Here is a 21,909-nt window from a genome sequence, read left to right as displayed (position 1 = left end):
AACTCCAACTGATGGAAAGCACTCAAAGCCAATCAGGTATGCTGGATGCACGTGAACTGACAGGGTCCATGTTAATAGGTGAGAGCAGAGTGAGCAGTGGGCTACTTCTTCATTGTCCAGTCACTGGCTGGAACAGGGAAATGACCTAGCCATATTTCTTAACTGCAGTTGAGAAAAGTTAGGTCAACAAACTCCTTTCCTGCACATACTGGCCACCTCATATCTTCTGCATTCTTCTCCTGCACAGAATACTCAGCCTCCTACTCTGCATTCCTCTCCTGCACACACTGCCCAATATAATATTCTCAGCACTCCTCTCCCGCACATAATGCTCAGCCTCCTACTCTCTGCATGCCTCTCCTGTACAGAATGCTCAGCCTTATACCTTCTGCACTCCTATCCCGCACATAATGCTCAGCCTCATACCCTCTGCACTCCTCTCCTGCACACACTGCCCAATATACAGTAATATTCTCAGCACTCCTCTCCTGCACATAATGCTCAGCCTCCTACTCTCTGCATGCCTCTCCTGTACAGAATGCTCAGCCTTATACCTTCTGCACTCCTCTCTCACACAGAATGCTCAGCCTCATACCTTCTGCACTCCTCTCCCGCACATAATGCTCAGCCTCATACCCTCTGCACTCCTCTCCTGCACACACTGCCCAATATCATATTCTCAGCACTCCTCTCCTGCACATAATGCTCAGCCTGATACCCTTTGCACTCCTCTCCTGCACATAATGCTCAGCCTCCTACCCTTTTCACTCATCTCCTGCACATAATGCTCAGCCTCCTACCCTTTGCACTCCTCTCCTGCACATAATGCTCAGCCTCCTACTCTCTGCATGCCTCTCCCGCACAGAATGCTCAGCCTCATACCTTCTGCACTCCTCTCTCGCACATAATGCTCAGCCTCATACCCTGTGCACTCCTCTCCCACACAGAAAGCTCAGCCTCATACCCTGTGCACTCCTCTCCCACACAGAATGCTCAGCCTCATACCCTGCGCACTCCTCTCCTGAACAGAATGCTCAGCCTTATACCCTGCGCAGTCCTCTCCTGCACAGAATGCTCAGCCTCGTACCCTGTGCACTCCTCTCCTGCATATAATGCTCAGCCTCGTACCCTGTGCACTCCTCTCCTGCATATAATGCTCAGCCTCATACCCTCTGCACTCCTCTCCTGCACATAATGCTCAGCCTTCTACCCTGTGCACTCCTCTTCTGCATATAATGCTCAGCCTCCTACCCTGTGCACTCCTCTCCTGCACATAATGCTCAGCCTCCTACCCTGTGCACTCCTCTCCTGCACAGAATGCTCAGCCTCCTACCCTCTGTATTCCTCTCCTGCACATAATGCTCAGCCTTCTACCCTGTGCACTCCCCTCCTTCATAGAATGCTCAGCCTCCTACCCTCTGTACTCCTCTCCTGCACATAATGCTCAGCCTCGTAACCTCTGTACTCCTCTCCTGCATAGAATGCTCAGCCTCCTACCCTCTGTACTCCTCTCCTGCACATAATGCTCAGCCTCGTACCCTCTGTACTCCTCTCCTGCATATAATGCTCAGCCTTCTACCCTGTGCACTCCTCTCCTGCACAGAATGCTCAGCCTCGTACCCTCTGTACTCCTCTCCTGCATATAATGCTCAGCCTTCTACCCTGTGCACTCCTCTCCTGCACAGAATGCTCAGCCTCTTACTCTCTGTACTCCTCTCCTCACATAATGCTCAGCCTCCTACTCTCTGTACTCCTCTCCTGCACATAATGCTCAGCCTCATACCCTGTGCACTCCTCTCCTGCACAGAATGCTCAGCCTCGTACCCTCTGTACTCCTCTCCTGCATATAATGCTCAGCCTTCTACCCTGTGCACTCCTCTCTTGCACAGAATGCTCAGCCTCTTACTCTCTGTACTCCTCTCCTCACATAATGCTCAGCCTCCTACTCTCTGTACTCCTCTCCTGCACATAATGCTCAGCCTCATACCCTGTGCACTCCTCTCCTGCACACACTGCCCAATGGCATATTTTCTGCACTTGTATCCTGCACCTACTGCTCAATCTCATACCCTCTGCACTCCTCTCCTGCACATGCTGTCCAGCTTCATAGCCTCTACCCTCCTATTATCCACATACTGCCCAGGGGGATTGGGAACCTTTGGCTTGTTGGATCAACACAACCAGCTAGCTCTTTTAGAGTGGGGGCAGATTTTGGTGGGCTTAAAAAGATGGTCTATGAAAGGTGCTATGGTATCTCATTAATGGCAGTGCCAAGGAAGATATTCCAAAACGACATACCTAACTTATTGTGAAATGCTTTTCCACATCTTCCAGCATTAGCTTCCTTTATGGCTCTTCAAATTTGGTCACATGACACCTCAGAGCCGCAATAGACTTTGCTGCTAGAAGACTTTCCTCTACCAGACTCTGTGATAACAGGTGTGAATGGGGAGCAGCTATCTATAGAATGCTTACTGTGTGTCACTGACAGCTGGTCCTGTAAGGCAACCTGATATATTTCAGATACTGTTAGATGTCATTCTTGGATAAGAAACCACTATAATTAACTATATCAGCAATCACATGATTAAATTACATGTTATTTAGTTTGCTTTATCATAGTTAAACATATAGAGATAATAATCATGCTATGCATTACATTGTTGTTTAGTGGTTTAGTGTCTATGTTCTATATATACATTCAAGGAGTTAAATATTTTTAAAACCCGACTCTACCCCAAAAAAGTGGTTTTGTCCATCTTTCCCAGAGTAAACATTTTCCTTACCTGGTGAAGCCAGTTATACTCAAATGAGTTCCCCCATCCAGGTTCCTCAATGATGCCATTTCCTCCTGTGGGGGAATCCAGCAGTGCTTGTTAACCTTCTCTGGCCTTTCACCCCCAATCGGTCTGATGTCATCTCTCTTCAGGATCTTAAGATGGCCTCTCCACTGGCCGACCAATGGAAATTGTCCACATCATGCAGGTAGTGATGTGGACATCATTGGAAAAAGGACCCCTCTAAGTAAATAGTGAGGACCCAGTGCTGGTTGATCATGTCACTGCAGGTTTAGGTAAGTGAAAATTGGGCTTAGGCAGTTTTTTTGTCAACCCAGCAATCAGATGGTGGGAGTAGGATGTGGGGTTACATTCAATTTGGAGTTAGGCTTTAAGCAGTACAACCTCTGTACCTGTTTGCACTGTGGAGCAATTGGTTTTCAGAGTTCAAAGCCTACTCTGTGTGTACATTAGAGATTAGAAGACTGCCAAATCACTGCTGTGAGAAGGAAACTGAATAATCTGATCTGCTAAAAAGTATTTGTTTCAGCTGTAAATTTTGAGGATGGCTTAAGCCACAGAGCCAGCAGCTACACAGGTCTATAAGGTTTAAATCGCTGCTTGCTAAGAATATGTAAATACTTTAATGTCTATCACTTGGCCACATATTTTATCCTAAAGTGACTTCTGTTTTTTGTTAATTTTTTGCTGTCAAAAATTATCCGTGTTTCTAAAATACATTCCCCCACTTTCATCCGATCTAGGTGCATTTGTTGCCATTTACCCAACATCTAGATTTCCTATTCCTCAGTGGAAAATCTAGAAAACATTTAAAATACAGTCAATGTTACATTTGACATTTTAAAGTGGTAATCATTGATTTTAATAATAATCAGTTATTGATCTCTGTGCAGGCCTAATGTGCTTGATCCCAATACTATTTATGTGCATATACTACCATTCCCTTCTTGGATTTGGCACCACTATTTAATACACCTGAGTAGCCATTTTGAATGCATGTGACTTATGGCACACAAATATACCTACAATAGCACCCTAATTTTGGCCAAATTCCTTTTAGCACTGTGCAAGCATGACCAGAAACAACAGAAAGTGTAAGAGGTTTTTATTAATAAAGAAGGTTATATTAATTACCAAATATAACGCAATTACAAATCCTAATAAAGATATGGCAATATGTAATTCTTACAGTTTTATATATTACTTATAACTGTTCATAGAAATATAATTACCTACCCTATGCTATAGAGCAGGGGTCTCCAAACTTCATAAAGTTTACTTCCTTAAGACTTTAGGGGAGCCGGACTGTGGTCATTGGGAGTAGAAAAGGTCCTGTCAGTGGGGAAAAAAAACAATGCCCCTTCTTTGGAGACAGTGGGAGGAATTTTGCCCCTTCTCTGGTGTCATTGCCCCCACCCCTTGTTGGGAGTCAATAAGAGAAAATGTGCTCCATCGCTGGTATCATTGGGAGGAATTGTGCCCCATCATCGGTGTCTGCGAGGGGAACTATGCCTCATTATTGGTATCAGTGGATGAAATAGTGCCCCAAGGGCCGGATAAAAGCAAGCAAAAGGGCCACAGTTTGGAGACCACTGCTATAGAGTATAGGCAGTTCACAGAATATGAATTAAGGATGTCATTATGATTCTGATAATAATCTTGAAATAACATATGGTACAAATATGTTCTAAGAAATATATCATCTTACATAAACGTATAAACATTAATGTTATATTAGAATTACACCCCTACAAAAATATATTCTATTGCAGCTTACCAATCAAATGCGGTAGCTACATTCATTTTCTTTTTTTTTTATGTGTTTTCTCCTGCTGATCTGACCATAAACACACATTTGAACAGCAATATTGTAAGCTTGGGGGGAGGGGAGTATTAGATTATTATGTACTAGCAGATTCAAATACACTAACAAATGTAACCCAAATTTCAGCTAACACGTATAAAAAGTTACAGTTTTTTTTTTCCTTTTGGGGTTTTACATGAATAAAAGCTGAACGTTGTAACCACCCCTTCCAGTGGTAAATGGTTTGTCTCATCCCTCTAACTGCTACATTTGCAGGAGAACATCATCTTTTGCAAAACAGACTTACTGACTAGATCACCAGGTGAAAATAGAGAAAAGCATGCAAAGAGACAAAAAAAAGGGTGCACAGGCCTTGTGCATTACCTTTAAAATTTGGTTTATTGTATAAAATGTGATATACTCACAAAAGAATAAAAGTCAAAGGCATATCATAAGATATACAGCAAGGTCCAATCTCCCTGGAAGGTGTCTGACCAATGACTATAGACCTCCAAATGGCTGACGTGTTTGGAGGCGTTGCCTCTTCCTCACCTGGAAACGCATCCTGCTTTTTGTTAAAGTGAGCTGTAGGGTGGGGAATGACCGGGCCTGCATACCAATCGGAGTGAAAAATTAAGCAAGATTTTGATGTTCAAATAGAGGTAAATTTGGAGGATGTTCACTTTACTATCCAGTTCTGAGATGTCTTAGGGAGCATGCACAGGTAAATGTATCCCGTTGTCACTACTTTACTTTTAGATCAAGGTTAATGACCCATCTAAAATATTAAAGCCAACATTTAAAGCCTTTCCAAATACATCATCACATTTACATATTAATATAGGCATTTCTGTTTCATGGCCTGCATTGTAGAAGCCTAGTAAATGGCTATTAAAATCCAGCTGCATTTTCAGTTTCTTGATCTTAGCACTTCCAAGTGAAAGGCTGGTGTCCGATTCATATGAAAGATGATTGCTGGTCCACTTTAGATATCTAATAGTCTCTGAAAAATCACCACCAGTCACACCCACACACCAGTCATTAGACATACTGACGTCCACTAGGCAATGGAACTTACTTGATGTGTCACTAGCAATGCAATCAGGAATGACCATAGGAAGTTTACAATTACATTTTGATGTTATGGGTTGACTTGGATAACCATATGGATAACTTAGCCTAGCAAGCGGGTTGTTTGTATTCTTTGTAATTGTTAATGTTTTTAATTTATTTGAAACATTACCAGTATATGAGCAGTGTGAGCAGCGGATTCCCCCAAAGCTTAGGTTCATTTTCTCTGATTTCTGCAATTTCACTTGTACAGCCTTCTTTAGATTTTGCACTTTTTTCCGTTGCCTCCCTGACCACACCAGCTGTTCGATTTGCTGCGGCAGAACATCACGCGTATATGCCAAATGTCGGCCAATGCTGGCTATGTAGTCAGCTGTTTCCTTGTTAATGTTTTCAATCATTACTTTATCAGCTTCCATGCCAACAACCTGCATTGTGTTAATTTGAGGACTTTGCTGTTTGATCAGAGTTTGCAACCTACTGAAATCCTTTATGAAGAGCAGATCATCGGCTTGTTTGCTTATTAGGTTTATCTCCTTCATTGCCTTTTCAGTGGTGGCCTTTGCATCTTCCATCTGCTTGATCGTGGCGGTAATTTTTGACGTGGCCTGTGCTTGATTGGTAAGAATTGCCAGTATGATCTCATTAAACTGGCCCCTAACTTGCAGTACGATCTTCTCACAGAGATCTTCAAGGGGCTTTGAAAATTTAGTCGTATTCTTTGTTATCTTTTCCAGACCGGTGTTGAGATCTTTGATGTCATAACAGAACGTGGACACGCTCTTTGTCAAGGTGGAAGTGGTTGAGGATAACGTGGCCAACTGCTTTTCATGAGCTTGCTTCAACGTCACGATGTTGTGGCCCTTGTGGGAGCCGGCAATGTAGCAGGTGACACAAATACATTGGCCATCATGCTCACAGTAGTACTCCAGGAGCTTGTCATGCTCAGCACACTTTCTGTCCTGGACAGAGGCAGTGGGCTCCAGAAGAAGGTGGCCCTTCTTGACATGTCTCTCCAGGTGCTTGTGGCACAGGGACACCTCACAGGTGACACAGGTCTTCTCTGATGGACTAGCCTGGTCCAGGCAGTCCCCGCAGGGGATTGGGCAGAGCTCTGTTTTCTTCTGCATGGTCACATAGCTTTCTACAATACTGGACAGCTGCAGGTTCTTCTTCAAGGCAGGGAAGTCCTCGTAGTGCGCCTGGCACATGGGACACGTGTAAGCTCTGCCCTGGTCCTTCTGGTGCTGCAGAGCCTCGCTGATGCACTGCCGGCAGAAACAGTGGCCGCAGCCCAGCGACACCGGATCCCGGTAGGTAGACAGACACACGGGGCAGGATAACTCGGCCTCCAGCATACTCCCTTCCGCACCAATACCCGCCATAACCGCAGCACCAATAGTACAAGGTTCGCCAGTGGTGTAGTCTAGTTGTAGGAAGTGCCGGTGTCTGCTCGTTCCAAGCACCGCTCTCCGTAGACATACATAGATTTACGGTCTCCACAATCATGGTCGCCACTTTGAACTGCATGGACCACGCTGGAGACAAAAGCACTGAGTGGTTTCTGCCTCTGTGGTGCGCTCTCAGCAACGTGGGCGTGGTTAAGGAGAGCCGAGTTCAGGTATCAGTACAGAGAGCAGTGTGACAGGTGAGTGTCGGGAGCGGTCTATACGTCATTCACTCTGCTTCTGGCTGTATTCACATTGCCTTCTCTATTCTTACCTGTAGCCTAGCTTAGTTTTGGTGGGAATGCGGTCTATTAAAGTGTTAGCTCCATTTCATGGTCTTTTCTGGTGACGTAACACCCTGGTCCCTGCTGTACTTCTCCCTGGGTGATGTGCTGGCAGTGCCCACTTGTGTGCTGCAGACATTTCAATTCTCCCAATATTCTATGTAGCTTCCAGGATCACACATATGTTCACAGAACCGGTTCCCCCGTGTATTGGAGTGCTCAACAATAGCTGTGAATTGCCATTGTCAGCTCTCCCTCCTCCTCCACCCTGCAATTCATGGACACAATGGAGTCAATCACATGACCAGAGCAGATTAGAAATCAATAAGAACACGGAGGGGGGGGAGGGAATGTTTTTAAGAACAGTTTGTGTTCTGTCACTTTAATTGCTTGACCACCAGAAGGTTTTACCTCCTTTGTGACCATGGCATTTGTTTGCTATTCAGCACTGTGCTTCTTTAACCAGCAATTGCGCAGTCATGAAACACTGTACCCAAATTAAATTTATATCATCTTTTTTTAATTTCACACAAATAGAGCTTTCTTTTGACCAGAGCTAGTATTTGACCACCATTGGGTTTTTATTTTCTACCATATAAATGGAAAAAGACAGAACATTATGAAAAAAACAATACTTTTTGTTATTAAATATATCTAATTGAATACAATTTCTTCATAAATTTGGGCCAAAGTGTATTCTGCTACATGTCTTTGGTGAAAAAAAAAAATTGATCACCATTGAGTTTTTATTTTCTGCTATATAAATGGAAAAAGACAGAACATTATGAAAAAAAATGATACTTTCTGTTATTAAACATATCCAGTAGAATACAATTTCTTCATAAATTTGGGCCAAAGTGTATTTTGCTACATGTCTTTGGTGTAAAAAAAATCTACTGAAATCCTTTATGAAGAGCAGATCATCAGGCTGTTTGATTGTTAGGTTTAGCTCCTTCATTGGAGGCCTCTGATATCAATTGAAATTTATATCTTTTTTTTTTTATTTCACACAAATAGAGCTTTCTTTTGGCAGCTATTTTATTTATTTTCTACTATATAAATGGAAAAATAAAGTGATGGGAAAAAAGGATCTTTTTTTTTACTTTTGTTAAACATCCAATACAATAAAATGTCTTCATAAATTTAGGCCAAAGTGTATTCTACATGTCTTTGGTGAAAAAAAAAAATCTCTCCTGAAATCCGTTATGAAGAGCAGATCATCGGGTTGTTTGCTTATTAGGTTTATCTCCTTCATTGGAGGCCTGTGCTTGATTGGTAAGAATTGCCCGTACGATCTCTTTAAACTGGCCCCTAACTAGCAGTACAATCTTCTCACAGATCTTCAAGGGGCTTTGAATGTTTAGTTGTAATTCTCCGTTATCTTTGCCAGATCGGTGTGGAGATTAAAAATCAATACGTATAAAGAAGGAGGGAGAGAACATTTTTTAACTACTTGCCAACCGCAGATAGCCGAATGACAGCTACACTGCGGCCGGCCAGTTCTGGGAGGACGTCATATGATGTCCTCCTAGAATGCGCTCTCCTGCGCACCCCTGGCGATCTCCGTGATTGCTGTGTTCTACGGACACAGCTGTTCACGTGATTTGGTAAAAGGCCAATCACAGCGGCCTTTTACCACGTGATCAGCCGTGTCCAATGACACGCTGATCACCGGGAAATGCAGTTGCCGGTTCTCGGCTGCACTTTCCTCACGCTGTCAGATCGTGAGGAAAGTTTTGCTGAGAACCGGCAGTTGTCAGAGCAGAGATTGGCACCTATCATCAGGGCACTGATGATTAGTGCCCTGATGATCGGTCCCCAGCAGTGCCGCCCACCTGTGTCCAGCAGTGCCGCCCACCTGTGTCCAGCAGTGCCGCCCACCTGTGTCCAGCAGTGCCGCCCACTAGCGCCGCCCAGCAGTGGCACCCACCAGTGCCCATCAATGCAGCCCAGCAGTGCTGCCAGTCAGTGCCGCCAGTCAGTGCCCAGCAGTGCCGCCAGTCAGTGCCCAGCAGTGATGCCAGTCAGTGCCACCTATCAGTACCCATCATCAGTGCCGCCTATCCGTGACACCTCATCAGTGCCGCCTATCCGTGACACCTCATCAGTGCCGCCTATCCGTGACACCTCATCAGTGCCGCCTATCAGTGCCCTTCAGTGCTGCCTCATCAACGCACATCAGTGAAGGAAAAAAATTACCTGTTTGAAAAATGTTATAATAGAAACAAAGAAACTTTTTTTTTTCAAAATTTTTTGCACAATTTTTGTTTATAGTGCAAAAAGTAAAGTGCCCAGCAGCAATAAAATACCACCAAAAGAAAGCTCTATTTGTGAGAAAAAAATGATAAAAATTTCATATGGGTACAATCTTGCATGACAGCGCAATTGTCAATCAAAGTGCGACAGCACTGAAAGCTGAAAATTGGCCTGGTAAAGAAGGGGGTATAAGTGCCCGGTAGGCAAGTGGTTAAGAACAGTTCATGTTCTCTCACTTTATTCGCTTTACCACCGGAAAGGTTTTACCTCCTTCATGACCATTGCATTTTCTTTTGCTATTCAGCACTGTGCTATTTTAACCGGCAGTCATGTAACACTGTACCCAATTGAAACTGATATTTTCCCCTACCGTCTTTCAGGCCAGCACTCTGAGAGACCTCGGCTCCTCCCCATCTGAGGAAACACCTCCACCTACAATAAAAAAGCTCCACTCCCCTCTGACCTCAGTTCAGGTGTTTCCTCCGGTGGGGAGACACGAGGAGGCGCAGGAAGACGATAGGGGAGCCGAGGGCCGGATAGCCGGCTGTGAGGCCCGACGCAGCCGGGAGTGAAGGCCGGAGTGTCCGGCTGCATATCCTCCCAGGGCAGGCTGCCAGCAGTGAGAGTGCATCCCGGGGGACGGGACAGGGCACTTACCTGCTCTTCGCTCCCCGACCCCCTCCGGCGAGGGGGGGCGTCGGGGTGGCCGTGGTGAGGTCTGGGGAGGATCGGGGGGAGTTCCGCTCCTTCCCATGCTGGCGGTCTGAGGGCTTTGCCGGGCCGGACGTCGGGAGACGGCGGTTTCCGGCGGAAGGGGCGGGGCTTCGCCCAGGGCCGCGACTTCCGCTTCCGGTCGCGGCCTTCACACCACGGCGGCACGAAATTCAAAAATGGCGGTGCGGTGCACAGCCGCCTGGGGGACAGACCTGCACCAGGCGACCACCCTCCGGTACGGGATGTCGGAGGCACCGGGACCAGGAGATGCCAGCACCAGCCAGTCACAGGTAAGGTGCCTCAGTGGAGGCCTCCCCTACCTGTGGGCCCCTAGCAGTGGGAAGGTAGGGCAAGGGGTCTGCGGTTTTTCAGGCCCTTGTTTGCTCTGCCGGGAAGCGGGGGGGGTGTTTAGTGTCAGACTGATTGGGCTTCCCTCCTCCCCCCTTTTCTTTTGTGTCTTTCAGGGCAAGGCCCGAGCTAAACTTAGGCACCAGGAGCCCAAGCGGAGATGTCCTTCCTGTAAGGAAGTTTTAAAAGAATCTTGGCGAAAGGTTCTTTGTGGCCCATGTATACAGGGGTTGGTGAGGGAGGAGAAGCCGGAACAGGGGGACCTAGCAAGGTCAGTAAAGGAGTTGGCTACCACCTTCGACTCCTTCAAGTCCCTCATGGAGAGGTTTGCCCTCCCATTGCCTACACTTCCCCCCCCCCCCCAGGTGGCTTCGGTGAGTCGTCGGGAACCCCTTATGACCGGGGAGGAACCAGTGGGGGACTCCCAGTCTGAGGAGGAATCAGCGGGTGAGGGTCCCTCGGAGGAAGGGAGGGGCCCCTCCCGGTATAAGTTGACCCTAGAGGAGGTTGATGAGCTCCTGGGGGCTATATACGAAACCCTGGACATTAAGGAGGAGGTTAAGGCCTTATCTCTCCACGACCAAATGTATCAGGGTTTGGAGGAGCACCAGCACAGAATGTTTCCTGTGCATGACATTTTGGTAGACACGATTAAGAAGGAGTGGCAAGACCCAGAAAGGAAACCGTTCTTCTCAAAAGCACTGAGAAGGAGGTTTCCGTTTTCGGAAGACCCGGAGGCGGTCTGGAACAAGAGCCCCAGGCTAGACGCGGCCTTTTCCCAAACGACCAGGAGAACTGACCTAGCGTTTGAGGACATGGGGGTCTTACCGGACTTATTGGACAGAAGGGCGGAGTCTCTCCTTAGGAAGGCCTGGGACTCGACCCTGTACAACCTGAAGCCGGCCATGGCTACGACAGTGGTAGCCAGGAACTTAGAGTATTGGCTTACGCAATTACAGGCCCATATTGTGGCAGACTCTCCCAAGGAAAAAATCTTGGCCTCTTTTAAGACCCTTTTGCAAGGAGTGGGGTATATTGCGGATGCTTCCGCAGAGTCGGTGAGATTGGGGGCCAGGTCTGCTGCCCTGACCAATTCAGCCAGAAGGGCGCTGTGGCTAAAAGACTTGGCAGGGGGACATCACTTCAAAAGTTAGGTTATGCGGCATCCCCCTCACAGGAGACTGTCTGTTCGGCCCGGGGTTGGAGGAATTATTGGACCGGACAGCTGATAGGAAAAAGTCCTTCCCCCTCAAGAGGAAAATGCAGGAGGGGGGGACACGGAAGGCCCGCCCGGCAAAGAGGCTGAGCCTGCGACCGCCTGGTCAGGGTAGGTCGGCTGGACAGAGAGGTAGGGGAAGAGGGGGAGCGATTTTTCGCCCTCCTGAGCAGCCCCAAAAACCAAGGTGACTTGGTTCCTCCTGTGGGGGGAAGATTGGCGGCATTCCTCCCACAGTGGGAAGCCGTGGTCACCAGCCCCTTCATTTTGGATGTCATCCGAAGGGGTTACCGGTTAGAATTTCTGAGACCGCCACCCGAGACTTTTCTGGTGACGACCCGTCCAAGGGATCCGACGAAGGACGCGGCTCTGGTGGGCACTTTGGAGATTCTAGAGTCCCAGGGGGTCATCTCCAGGGTTCCAGTAGCGGAGCGAGGGAAGGGAGTTTATTCCCATGTGTTTGTGGTTCAAAAGCCGTCTGGGGCGTTCAGACTGATTTTGAACCTGAAACCCTTGAACAAGTCAGTGCGTTACCGGAGGTTCCGCATGGACTCCATTTTTACAATCAGGTCCCTAATCCCACCAGGTGCATTCATGGCATCCATAGACTTGAAGGACGCCTACCTACACGTGCCCGTGGCGGAAGCCTCTCAGAGGTTCCTCAGGTTGGCAGTGGGGGGGGAGGAAGGAATTCGACACTGGCAGTTCAGGGCTCTTCCATTCGGCCTTTCCTCCTCGCCAAGAGTATTCACCAAGGTTCTGTCGGAGGCACTGATTTCTATCCGCTTAAGGGGGATTTCAGTGGTGGCCTATCTGGACGATTTGCTGCTCTTCGCGGATTCAGAGGCTCACTTACGGCAAGACCTGGTTATAGTGAGGAACCATCTGGAAAGCTTGGGGTGGATTTTGAATCTGGAGAAGTCCTGCCTGGTGCCTTCTCAGAAGGTGATTTACTTGGGCTACACTCTAGACTCGGTAGACCAAAAGACCAGCCTGACTTTGGAAAAAGTCACCAAGTTGGAGGCCGGAGTCAGATTACTGCAGGGGAGCAGGTCGATGTCCATAAGACAGGCCATGTCGGTACTTGGATTGCTGACAGCGTCCATTCCGGCGGTTCAGTGGGCAGGTCTGCATATGCGTCCCCTCCAGTTGTGGATCCTGAGGGTTTGGGACAGGAAGTGTCACTCCCTAGAACGCAGGGTCTTCGTGCCCCTCAGTGTGAAAAGGTCTCTATGGTGGTGGAGGAGATCGTCCAGCATAACTCAGGGGCTGTTGTGGTGCTTTCCGATTTCCGCGGAGGTCACTACGGATGCCAGCGCCAGGGGCTGGGGAGCCCACCTGGAAAATTTGGTGACTCAGAGGGAATGGTCCTTAGGGCAGAAGGGCAAATCCTCGAATTGGAAGGAATTGAGGGCAGTGTGGGAGGCTCTGCACTCCTTCCAGGCGGGGGTCACGGGCCAGCACGTGCGTGTCCTGACGGACAATGCTACGGCAGTGGCTTATATAAACAGGCAGGGAGGGACGCGGAGCAAGGCCCTCGGGGCCTTAGCGGCGACACTGTTGTCCTGGGCAGAGCTGAATTTGGCGTCCCTGTCTGCGATACACTTAAAGGGGGAGCTGAACCAGAAGGCAGACTTCCTGAGCAGGACTCGGCTCAGGGACTCGGAATGGGCCTTGAACCCCGATGTCTTTCAGGAGATTGTGCGAAGGTGGGGATCCCCGGATGTGGACCTTTTTGCCTCCGGAAGGAACAACAAGGTCCCAAATTTCTTCTCTCTATCCCGCTGGGACGGGTCCAGAGCGGTGGACGCATTAGGTCAGAGGTGGGACTACCGGCTTTGTTACGCCTTTCCCCCGGTTCCTTTGCTCCCCCTGGTCCTGAGGAAATTCAGGACAGAGGGGACCTCGTTAATCCTGATAGCTCCCTTCTGGCCGCGGCGGGCGTGGTTTGCGACCCTAAAGAGTTTGGCCTCTCGTCCACCCTGGGAGCTGCCACCAAGAGAGGATTTGTTAACACAGGGGCCGGTTCTTTGCCCCAGCGTAGGAAGATTGCGGTTAACGGCCTGGTTTCTGAGCAGCAGCTCCTCTTAGAGAAGGGGTTCTCGCCTAGGGTGGTGGCGACATTACTGGCCAGTAGGAAGGAGGAGACCCAGGCCATTTATGGTAGGGTCTGGGGTTGCTTTACAGCCTGGTGTGACCGGACAGCAGTGGCAACCCATAGGTTTCTGTGTTGGAATTCCTGCAGGCGGGAGCGGACAAGGGATTGTCTGTCAGCACGCTCAAGGGCCAGGTCTCGGCCCTCAGTGTGTTCTTGGAGACGCCCCTGGCCAGGGAGGCGTTGGTGAGTAGGTTTTTCAAAGCTCTGGTGAGGCAGAGGCCTCCGAGGTCCAGACCATTTCCGGTGTGGGATTTGGCCAAGGTGCTCGGGGGGATGACTAGGGCTCCGTTCGAGCCCTTGGAGTCCTGTCCGATAGGTGAGCTCACCATTAAAACGGCTTTTCTGGTGGCGATTACCACGGCAAGGAGGGTGTGTGAGATGGAGGCCCTTTCGATCAGAACACCTTATCTCCGTATTTTTTCAGACAGGATCGTTTTCAGACCAGACCCGTCCTTCATTCCGAAGGTAGCTCGGAGTTTCCAGAGGGAACAGGACATTGTCCTTCCCTCGTTTTTTCCTGACCCGGTGGGGGTAGATCAGGAGAGGTATCATTGTTTAGATGTCAGAAGGTGCGTTCTCCAGTATCTAGAGAAATCTAGGGAGTTCAGAAGCACCGAATCCCTTTTTGTTTTTTTTAAGGGGGCTAGAAGAGGCAAGAAGGCGTCTAGAAGGACGCTGGCCAGCTGGCTGCGGCTGGCGATTACAGGAGCGTATCAGGCAGAAGGCCTGGAGGTTCCGGAGGGTATCAAGGCACATTCCACCCGAGCTGTGGCGGCTACCCAGGCAGAGTTAGCAGGGGTTTCCCCAGGGCAGATTTGCAGAGCGGCAACATGGTCCAGCTATGACACATTTGCCAAGCATTACAGACTGGACCTGGTCTCGGTGCAGGAGCAGGACTTTGGTCGTAAGGTCTTACAAGCAGTTAGCCCGCCCGAAGGGTGAGTACTCGCTTATCCTCTCAGAGTGCTGGCCTGAAAGACGGTAGGGGAAAAACCAAGTTACACTTACGGTAACGTCTTTTCCAGGAGTCTTTCAGGCCAGCACCGGTTTCCCACCCACTGTTGATATTGGTTATGTGAAGATGGCTTATTATGATTGTGTTGTCTCGCATTGTGTCTCCCCAGATGACCGGAGGATGCTTGGAGAACTGAGGTCAGAGGGGAGTGGAGCTTTTTTATTGTAGGTGGAGGTGTTTCCTCAGATGGGGAGGAGCCGAGGTCTCTCAGAGTGCTGGCCTGAAAGACTCCTGGAAAAGACGTTACCGTAAGTGTAACTTGGTTTTTTTTTATTTCACACAAACAGAGCTGCTTTCTTTTGACCAGAGCTGGTATTTGACCACCATTGGGTTATTTTCTACTATATAAATGGAAAAAGACAGCATTATGAAAAAAACTATACTTTCTGTTATTAAACATATCCAATAGAATAAAATGCCTTCATAAATTTGGGCCAAAGTGTATTCTGCTACATGTCTTTGGTGAAAAAAAAAAAAAAGTCTCTACTGAAATCCTTTATGAAGAGCAGATCATTGGGTTGTTTGCTTATTAGTTTTAGCTCCTTCATTGCCTTTTCAGTGGTGGCCTTTGCATCTTCCATTTGCTTGATCATGGCAGTAATTTGTGACATGGCCTGTGCTTGATTGGTAAGAATTGCCTGTATGATCTCTGTAAACTGGCCCCTAAGGCTGGCCATGGATTATCCAATTTACCAAAAATCATATATTAGGAGGTCAAACCTAACAACACTTTCAATTGTATCCAATTAGTAAAGCCCTTACACTACATAGTTGAAGGTAAATCTAAAGGAAATTGGACATAAAATTGCATAGTGTATGGCCAGCCTAACTTGCAGTACGATCTGCTCACAGAGATCTTCAAGGGGCTTTGAAAGTGTAGTCGTATTCTCTATTATCTTTGCCAGACCAGTGTTGAGATTAAAAATCAATAAGTATAGAGAAGGAGGAGGGAGGGAACGTTTTTAAGAACAGTTCATGTTCCTTATTTGCTTGACCACTGGAAAGGTTTTTTACCTCCTTCATGACCATGACAATTTTTTTGCTATTCAGAACTGCGCTACTTTAACTGGCAGTCATGCAACACTGTACCCAAATGAAATTTTATATAATTTTATTTTATTTCACACAAATAGAGCATTCTTTTGGTGCTATTTTATTTTCTATTATATAAATGAAAAAAGAAAATTATGGAAAATAAACTATATTTTCTACTTTCTGTTATTAAACATATGCAATAGAATAAAATGTCTTCATAAATTTAGGCCAAAGTGTATTCTCCTACATGTCTTTGGTTAAAAAAAAAAATCTCTACTGAAATCCTTTATAAAGAGCAGATTGTTTGCTTATTGGGTTTAGCTCCTTCATTGGAGGCCTGTGCTTGATTGGTAATATTTGCCTGTATGCTCTCTTGACCCCTAACTAGCAGTACAATCTTTCACAGGGATCTTCAATGGACTTTCATTGTTTAGTCATATTCTCCCTTATCTTTGCCAGACCATAAGTGCACAGAAGGAGGGGGGAGAGAATGTTTTTAAGAATAGTTTGTGTTCTTTCACTTTAACCGCTTGACCACCAGAAGGTTTTACCCCTTTCGTGACCAGGACTATTTTTTGCTATTCAGCACTGCGCTAGTTTAACTAGCAATTGCGCAGTCATGAAACATTGCACCCAAATGAAATTTATATAATTTTTTTCCCCACACAAATAGCTTTCTTTTGGTGGTATTTGATCACTACTAGGTTTTATTTTCTACTATATAAATGGAAAAAGACAGAAAATTATGAAAAAAAAACTATATTTTCTACTTTCTGCTAATAAATATATCCAATAAAATATATTTTCTACTTTCTGCTGTTAAACATATCCAATAAAATAAAGTTTCTTCATAAATTTAGGACAAATGTATTTTGCTACATGTCTTTGGTAAAAAAAAAAAAATCCCAAAAAATTTATTAATTGGATTGTGCAAGGTATAGTATCCACAAACTATGGTGTGTGTATGTGTATATATATGTGTGTGTATGATTGATATATATATATATATATATATATATATATATATATATATATATATATATATATATATATATATATATAAAATTATATTTTACACAGCTGTGACATTATACTGGTAATGATGGTGATCAGCAATTTTTATAGTGGGACTGTGATAGTGGTGGGCAGTGTGGCACTAGCTGACACTGGCTGGGAGATACAATGATATCAATAGTGACACAAATACAGTGATCAATGCTAATACTGTCACTGTCTTAATGACACTGGTTTGGAAGGGGTTAACATCTAGGTGCAACCAAATGGGTTAACTGTGTACCTAACAATGTGTGATATATGTGCTCCTTTTACTTTACTGTATGGCTATTTATTCTCCTTGCTTTGCAGGAAGACTAAACCGCCAGATCACTGTTTCCTGTACACAGAGTTCTGTGTTTTTGTAAACACAGAACTCTGTGTGTGATTGAACACAGCTGGCAAGCTGACTTCAGCCAAAATCATTGGCTGAAATGTGCTGCAAATCTCGTGGTGTTTCCAATCACAGCACGGGTCAGCAGGGGACAACTGCTTGGAACCAGTGCATCACGCAGTGAGAAGCTAAAACTACTGTGGCTGGGCAGCAAGCAGTTAAAGTGATTGTAAAGGATCTTAGACAGAGTACAGCTTGGCCACACTCCCTCCTCACTGGCTGTGATTGAAAACAGCAGGAGCCAATAGCTTCCACTGCTGTCCGAGCCAAAGAGGAGAGAGCAGAGATTCACTGCTCTCATGCACATTGCTGGATTGAGATTAGGCTCAGGTAAATTGGGGGGGGTAAGCTGCATGCAGAAGGTTTTTTTACCATAATGCAGAGAATGTATTAAGGTAAAAACCTGCGCTTAGAACCACTTTTAAAGCCCAATTCAGGATAAGTAAAATGCCTCTTTTGCAGTGGGGCTGTGCCATTACTACAAGGCTTAAAGTGACAGTAAAGTCGTGTTTATTTTTTTATTTTATTTTTTTAAACCTACAGGTAATCCTATAATAAGGCTTACCTATAGGTAAAGTAAATCTCTCCTAAACGAGCACCAATTAGCAGCGCCAGTGATGTCACTGGCACATGCGCACTGCGCTCTCAATGGACAGTATGTTATCTATTGAGAGAGCCTTGCCATGGCTGATACTCCCGCATGCATTTGCGGGAGTGATATCACTCAAACGCCCACAGACCCAGAAGGAAGACCAGATAAAGATGGATGCCCCAGGCAGCCGTGGCAGCACTCCGCTGGAGGGCTTTCTTTTCAGGTAAGTGTTTCATAATGTGATGTGATCCATACTAGCACATTATGCACTTATCTTGCAGTAAGAAGATTTTTTTTTGTTTTTATTTTTTGCAGTTTACTACCGCTTTAACTCCACATTTAGGTCTAGAGGATGAGAAAAGCAGTTTTACTTATTTGGTCTTCAACTCCTTCAGTAAACAGTACTCTGGAGGTGGACTGTTCCGCAGGGTCCTCACATCCTGTGCAGGGCTATGGTCCCTGCATCTATCTTGGTGACATCAGAGGGCATCCAACCTCCAAAGAATGGAGAAAAGAGGCTGCAGGGACCACTCTAGCAGTGTAGAGGAGCCTGCAGGAGCAGGGGATAAGGTGAGTAAAACTGCTTAACCTGGCCCCACTAGACAAAAAATAGTTAACTCTTGCAGTGGGAGTGCAGCTCTACTGCAAGGGGGATTGTTAGTTTTGAAGGGATTCAGCTTTATAAAATCATCCCTACAGTGTCTCTTCCACAGCCACCCAATACTGCCCTGAGTGGCTGTCTTCTGGCATTGTGAGAGTTAGCATCAGCCATTGCTATTTTGCTTTTTTGAAATGTCAGGCTACTCACCCGCCTTCTTCTGCCATCTCCACCATTCACGGAACTCCTTTTTCCACACTCTTGCATTGCATCACGTTCTGTGAATGAAGGAGGAGCAGTTAAATGATAGGATCTACACTACACTACACTATCCACAGAACATGATACATTGTGTGAGTGTAGTAATACAATTTCTGTGAAGGGCAGAAGAGAGCAGGTGAGCAGCCCAACTTTTCAGTATAGCAGCAGCTACTAATGCAGGCCATAGACGGTTCGTTTATTGGCCTATTTTTCGTCCGAAAGAATAATCGGCCGATTTTCGCACTGTTAGTGGGGCAATGTCATCGGCCGATTTTCGAGGTTCCTCCTCATTTGATTATCGGTCATGCTGGAAAATTTGTGAAAAATGGCCGATTTTCGCAATCATTGGTAGCAACAGATTGACCAATGTTTTGTTTTTCGGATGAAAAATCGGCTGATAAACAAACCGTCTATGGCCTGCATTACTCTCACTATGCCGGAAGACAACTTCTGTCTCAGCTAATGAGAAGAGGGAGTCCCGGGATAGCCAAGACTCCAGTGCATATTGTGGGTTGAAGAGGGGGTTTAGTTGAATATTTGGGGGGAATGCTGCACAGAGAAGGTTTTTTACTTGCTCGGTGAATCTAGCATTACTGTAGTCTGCTGAGATCCACCGCTCCATAATAACATAGACAGAAACTAAGGGTCCGCAAAGTCTCAATCTATAAAATATATTGAAAATACACACTCCTGCGCTACAGAATAATCTCCAAACGAAGGTATGAGATGCTGCTGTGCATTAGTGTAAAACACCAAATAATATAAACCAAAATCAACAGCGCAAAACAATATCCAAACCAAATTAATTACATAATGATAAAAAACTATATTATAGTGTCCAAAAAAACCTTGAAAATAAACAAAGTCCTTTCTCCCAAATTCCAGGGTGCTTCAACAAAAAATTAAGGTTATCCTCCTATGATATGTGCTTCCACCATCCACCAGTGCTGTGACCAACATAAACCGCACTCACCAGATATTGGTGAATAGTAGGGCTTTTAGGGATCCTACACTCCCTCTACAGCCTCCAGACCTCTATTCTACCATACAGGGCAAGGATGATCCTTCTACTCACTTCTTGATCACAAAATGGCCGCTTGGAACGCACCTCTCAGCGTGCGTTCCACTCACCGGAAGTTGCGCAGAATGTTCAGACGGCAGACCGGAATGCGTTCCAAGAGGCCATTTTGTGATCTGGTTGTCATACATACAGGTGAAACTCAAAAAATTAGAATATCGTGCAAAAGTTCATTTATTTCAGTAATGCAACTTAAAAGGTGAAACTAACATATGAGAGACTCATTACATGCAAAGCAAGATAGTTCAAGCCGTGATTTGTCATAATTGTGATGATTATGGCTTACAGCTCATAAAAACCCCAAATCCACAATCTCAGAAAATGAGAATATTGTGAAAAGGTGCAATATTCTAGGCTCAAAGTGTCCCACTCTAATCAGCTAATTAAGCCATAACACCTGCAAAGGGTTCCTGAGCCTTTAAATGGTCTCTCAGTCTGGTTCAGTAGGAATCACAATCATGGGAAAGACTGCTGACCTGACAGTTGTGCAGAAAACCATCATTGACACCCTCCATAAGGAGGGAAAGCTTCAAAAGGTAATTGCAAAAGAAGTTGGATGTTCCCAAAATGCTGTATCAAAGCGAATTAATAGAAACTTATTATGTGAAAGGGAAAAGTGTGGAAGAAAAAGGTGCACAAGCAGCAGGGATGACCGCTGCCTGGAGAGGATTGTCAGGAAAAGGCCATTCAAAAGTGTTGGACTTTCACAAGGAGTGGACTGAGGCTGGAGTCAGTGCATCAAGAGCCACCACACACAGACGGATCCTGGACATGGGCTTCAAATGTCGCATTCTTCTTGTCAAGCCACTCCTGAACAACAAACATCAGAAGCGTCTCACCTGGGCTAAAGAAAAACAGACCTGGTCTGTTGCTCAGTGGTCCAAAGTCCTCTTTTCTGATGAGAGCAACTTTTGCATCTCATTTGGAAACCAAGGACCCAGAGTATGGAGGAAGAATGGAGAGGCACACACTGCAAGATGCTTGAAGTCCAGTGTGAAGTTTCCACAGTCTGTGTTGATTTGGGGAGCCATGTCATCTGCTGGTGTTGGTCCACTGTGCTTCATTAAGTCCAGGGTCAATGCAGCCGTCTACCAGGAGATTTTGGAGCTCTTCATGCTTCCTTCCACAGACGAGCTTTATGGGGATGCTGACTTCATTTTCCAGCAGGACTTGGCACCTGCCCACACTGCCAAAAGCACCAAAACCTGGTTCAATGACCGTGGGATTACTGTGGTTGATTGGCCAGCAAACTCGCCTGACCTGAACCCCATAGAGAATCTTTGGGGCATTGCCAAGAGAAAGATGAGACATGAGACTGAACAATGCAGAAGAGCTGAAGGCCGCTATTGAAGCATCCTGGTCTTCCATAACACCTCAGCAGTGCCACAGGCTGATAGCTTCCATGCCACCCCGCATTGAGGCAGTAATTGCTGCAGAAGGGGCCCAAACCAAGTACTGAGTACATATGCATGTTTATACTTTTCAGAGGTCCGATATTGTTCTATGTACAATCCTTGTTTTATTGATTGCATGTAATATTCTAATTTTCTGAGATTGTGGATTTGGGGTTTTCATGAGCTGTAAGCCATAATCATCACAATGATGACAAATCATGGCTTGAACTATCTTGCTTTGCATGTAATGAGTCTATCTCATATATTAGTTTCACCTTTTTAAGTTGCGTTACTGAAATAAATGAACTTTTGCACGATATTCTAATTTTTCGAGTTTCACCTGTACTGTAATCCTCTGCAATTCGAGTTGTGAGATTTCTGGAGCTGTTCCT

The 21,909-nt window shown here is 46.0% G+C and overlaps 1 protein-coding gene across 4 annotated transcripts in view; it reads left to right on the top strand.

Annotated features, from left to right (window-relative positions):
- Window positions 1-21,909, top strand: part of ASRGL1 (asparaginase and isoaspartyl peptidase 1) — a 107,576-nt gene that overhangs the window by 34,404 nt on the left and 51,263 nt on the right. The window contains exon 1 of one of the 4 annotated variants that reach the window (XM_089681343.1): window positions 6,439-6,561. The exons of 1 other annotated variant lie outside the window; for it this stretch is intronic. In XM_089681343.1, coding sequence (XP_089537469.1) covers window positions 6,504-6,561 — 58 coding nt within the window. In that variant the 5' untranslated portion in view covers window positions 6,439-6,503. Of the gene's footprint in view, window positions 1-6,438; window positions 6,562-6,734; window positions 6,987-7,233; window positions 7,322-21,909 lie in introns of those variants that run through there. 2 more of the 4 variants (XM_089681346.1, XM_089681345.1) reach the window with 2 other exon arrangements.

This window comes from Staurois parvus, unplaced genomic scaffold (assembly GCF_062004578.1).
Source record: "Staurois parvus isolate SC_StPar_1 unplaced genomic scaffold, SC_StPar_1.0 ptg000264l, whole genome shotgun sequence".
Taxonomy (NCBI): Eukaryota; Metazoa; Chordata; class Amphibia; order Anura; family Ranidae; genus Staurois; species Staurois parvus.
This window is presented reverse-complemented; position numbering and strand designations above follow the sequence as displayed.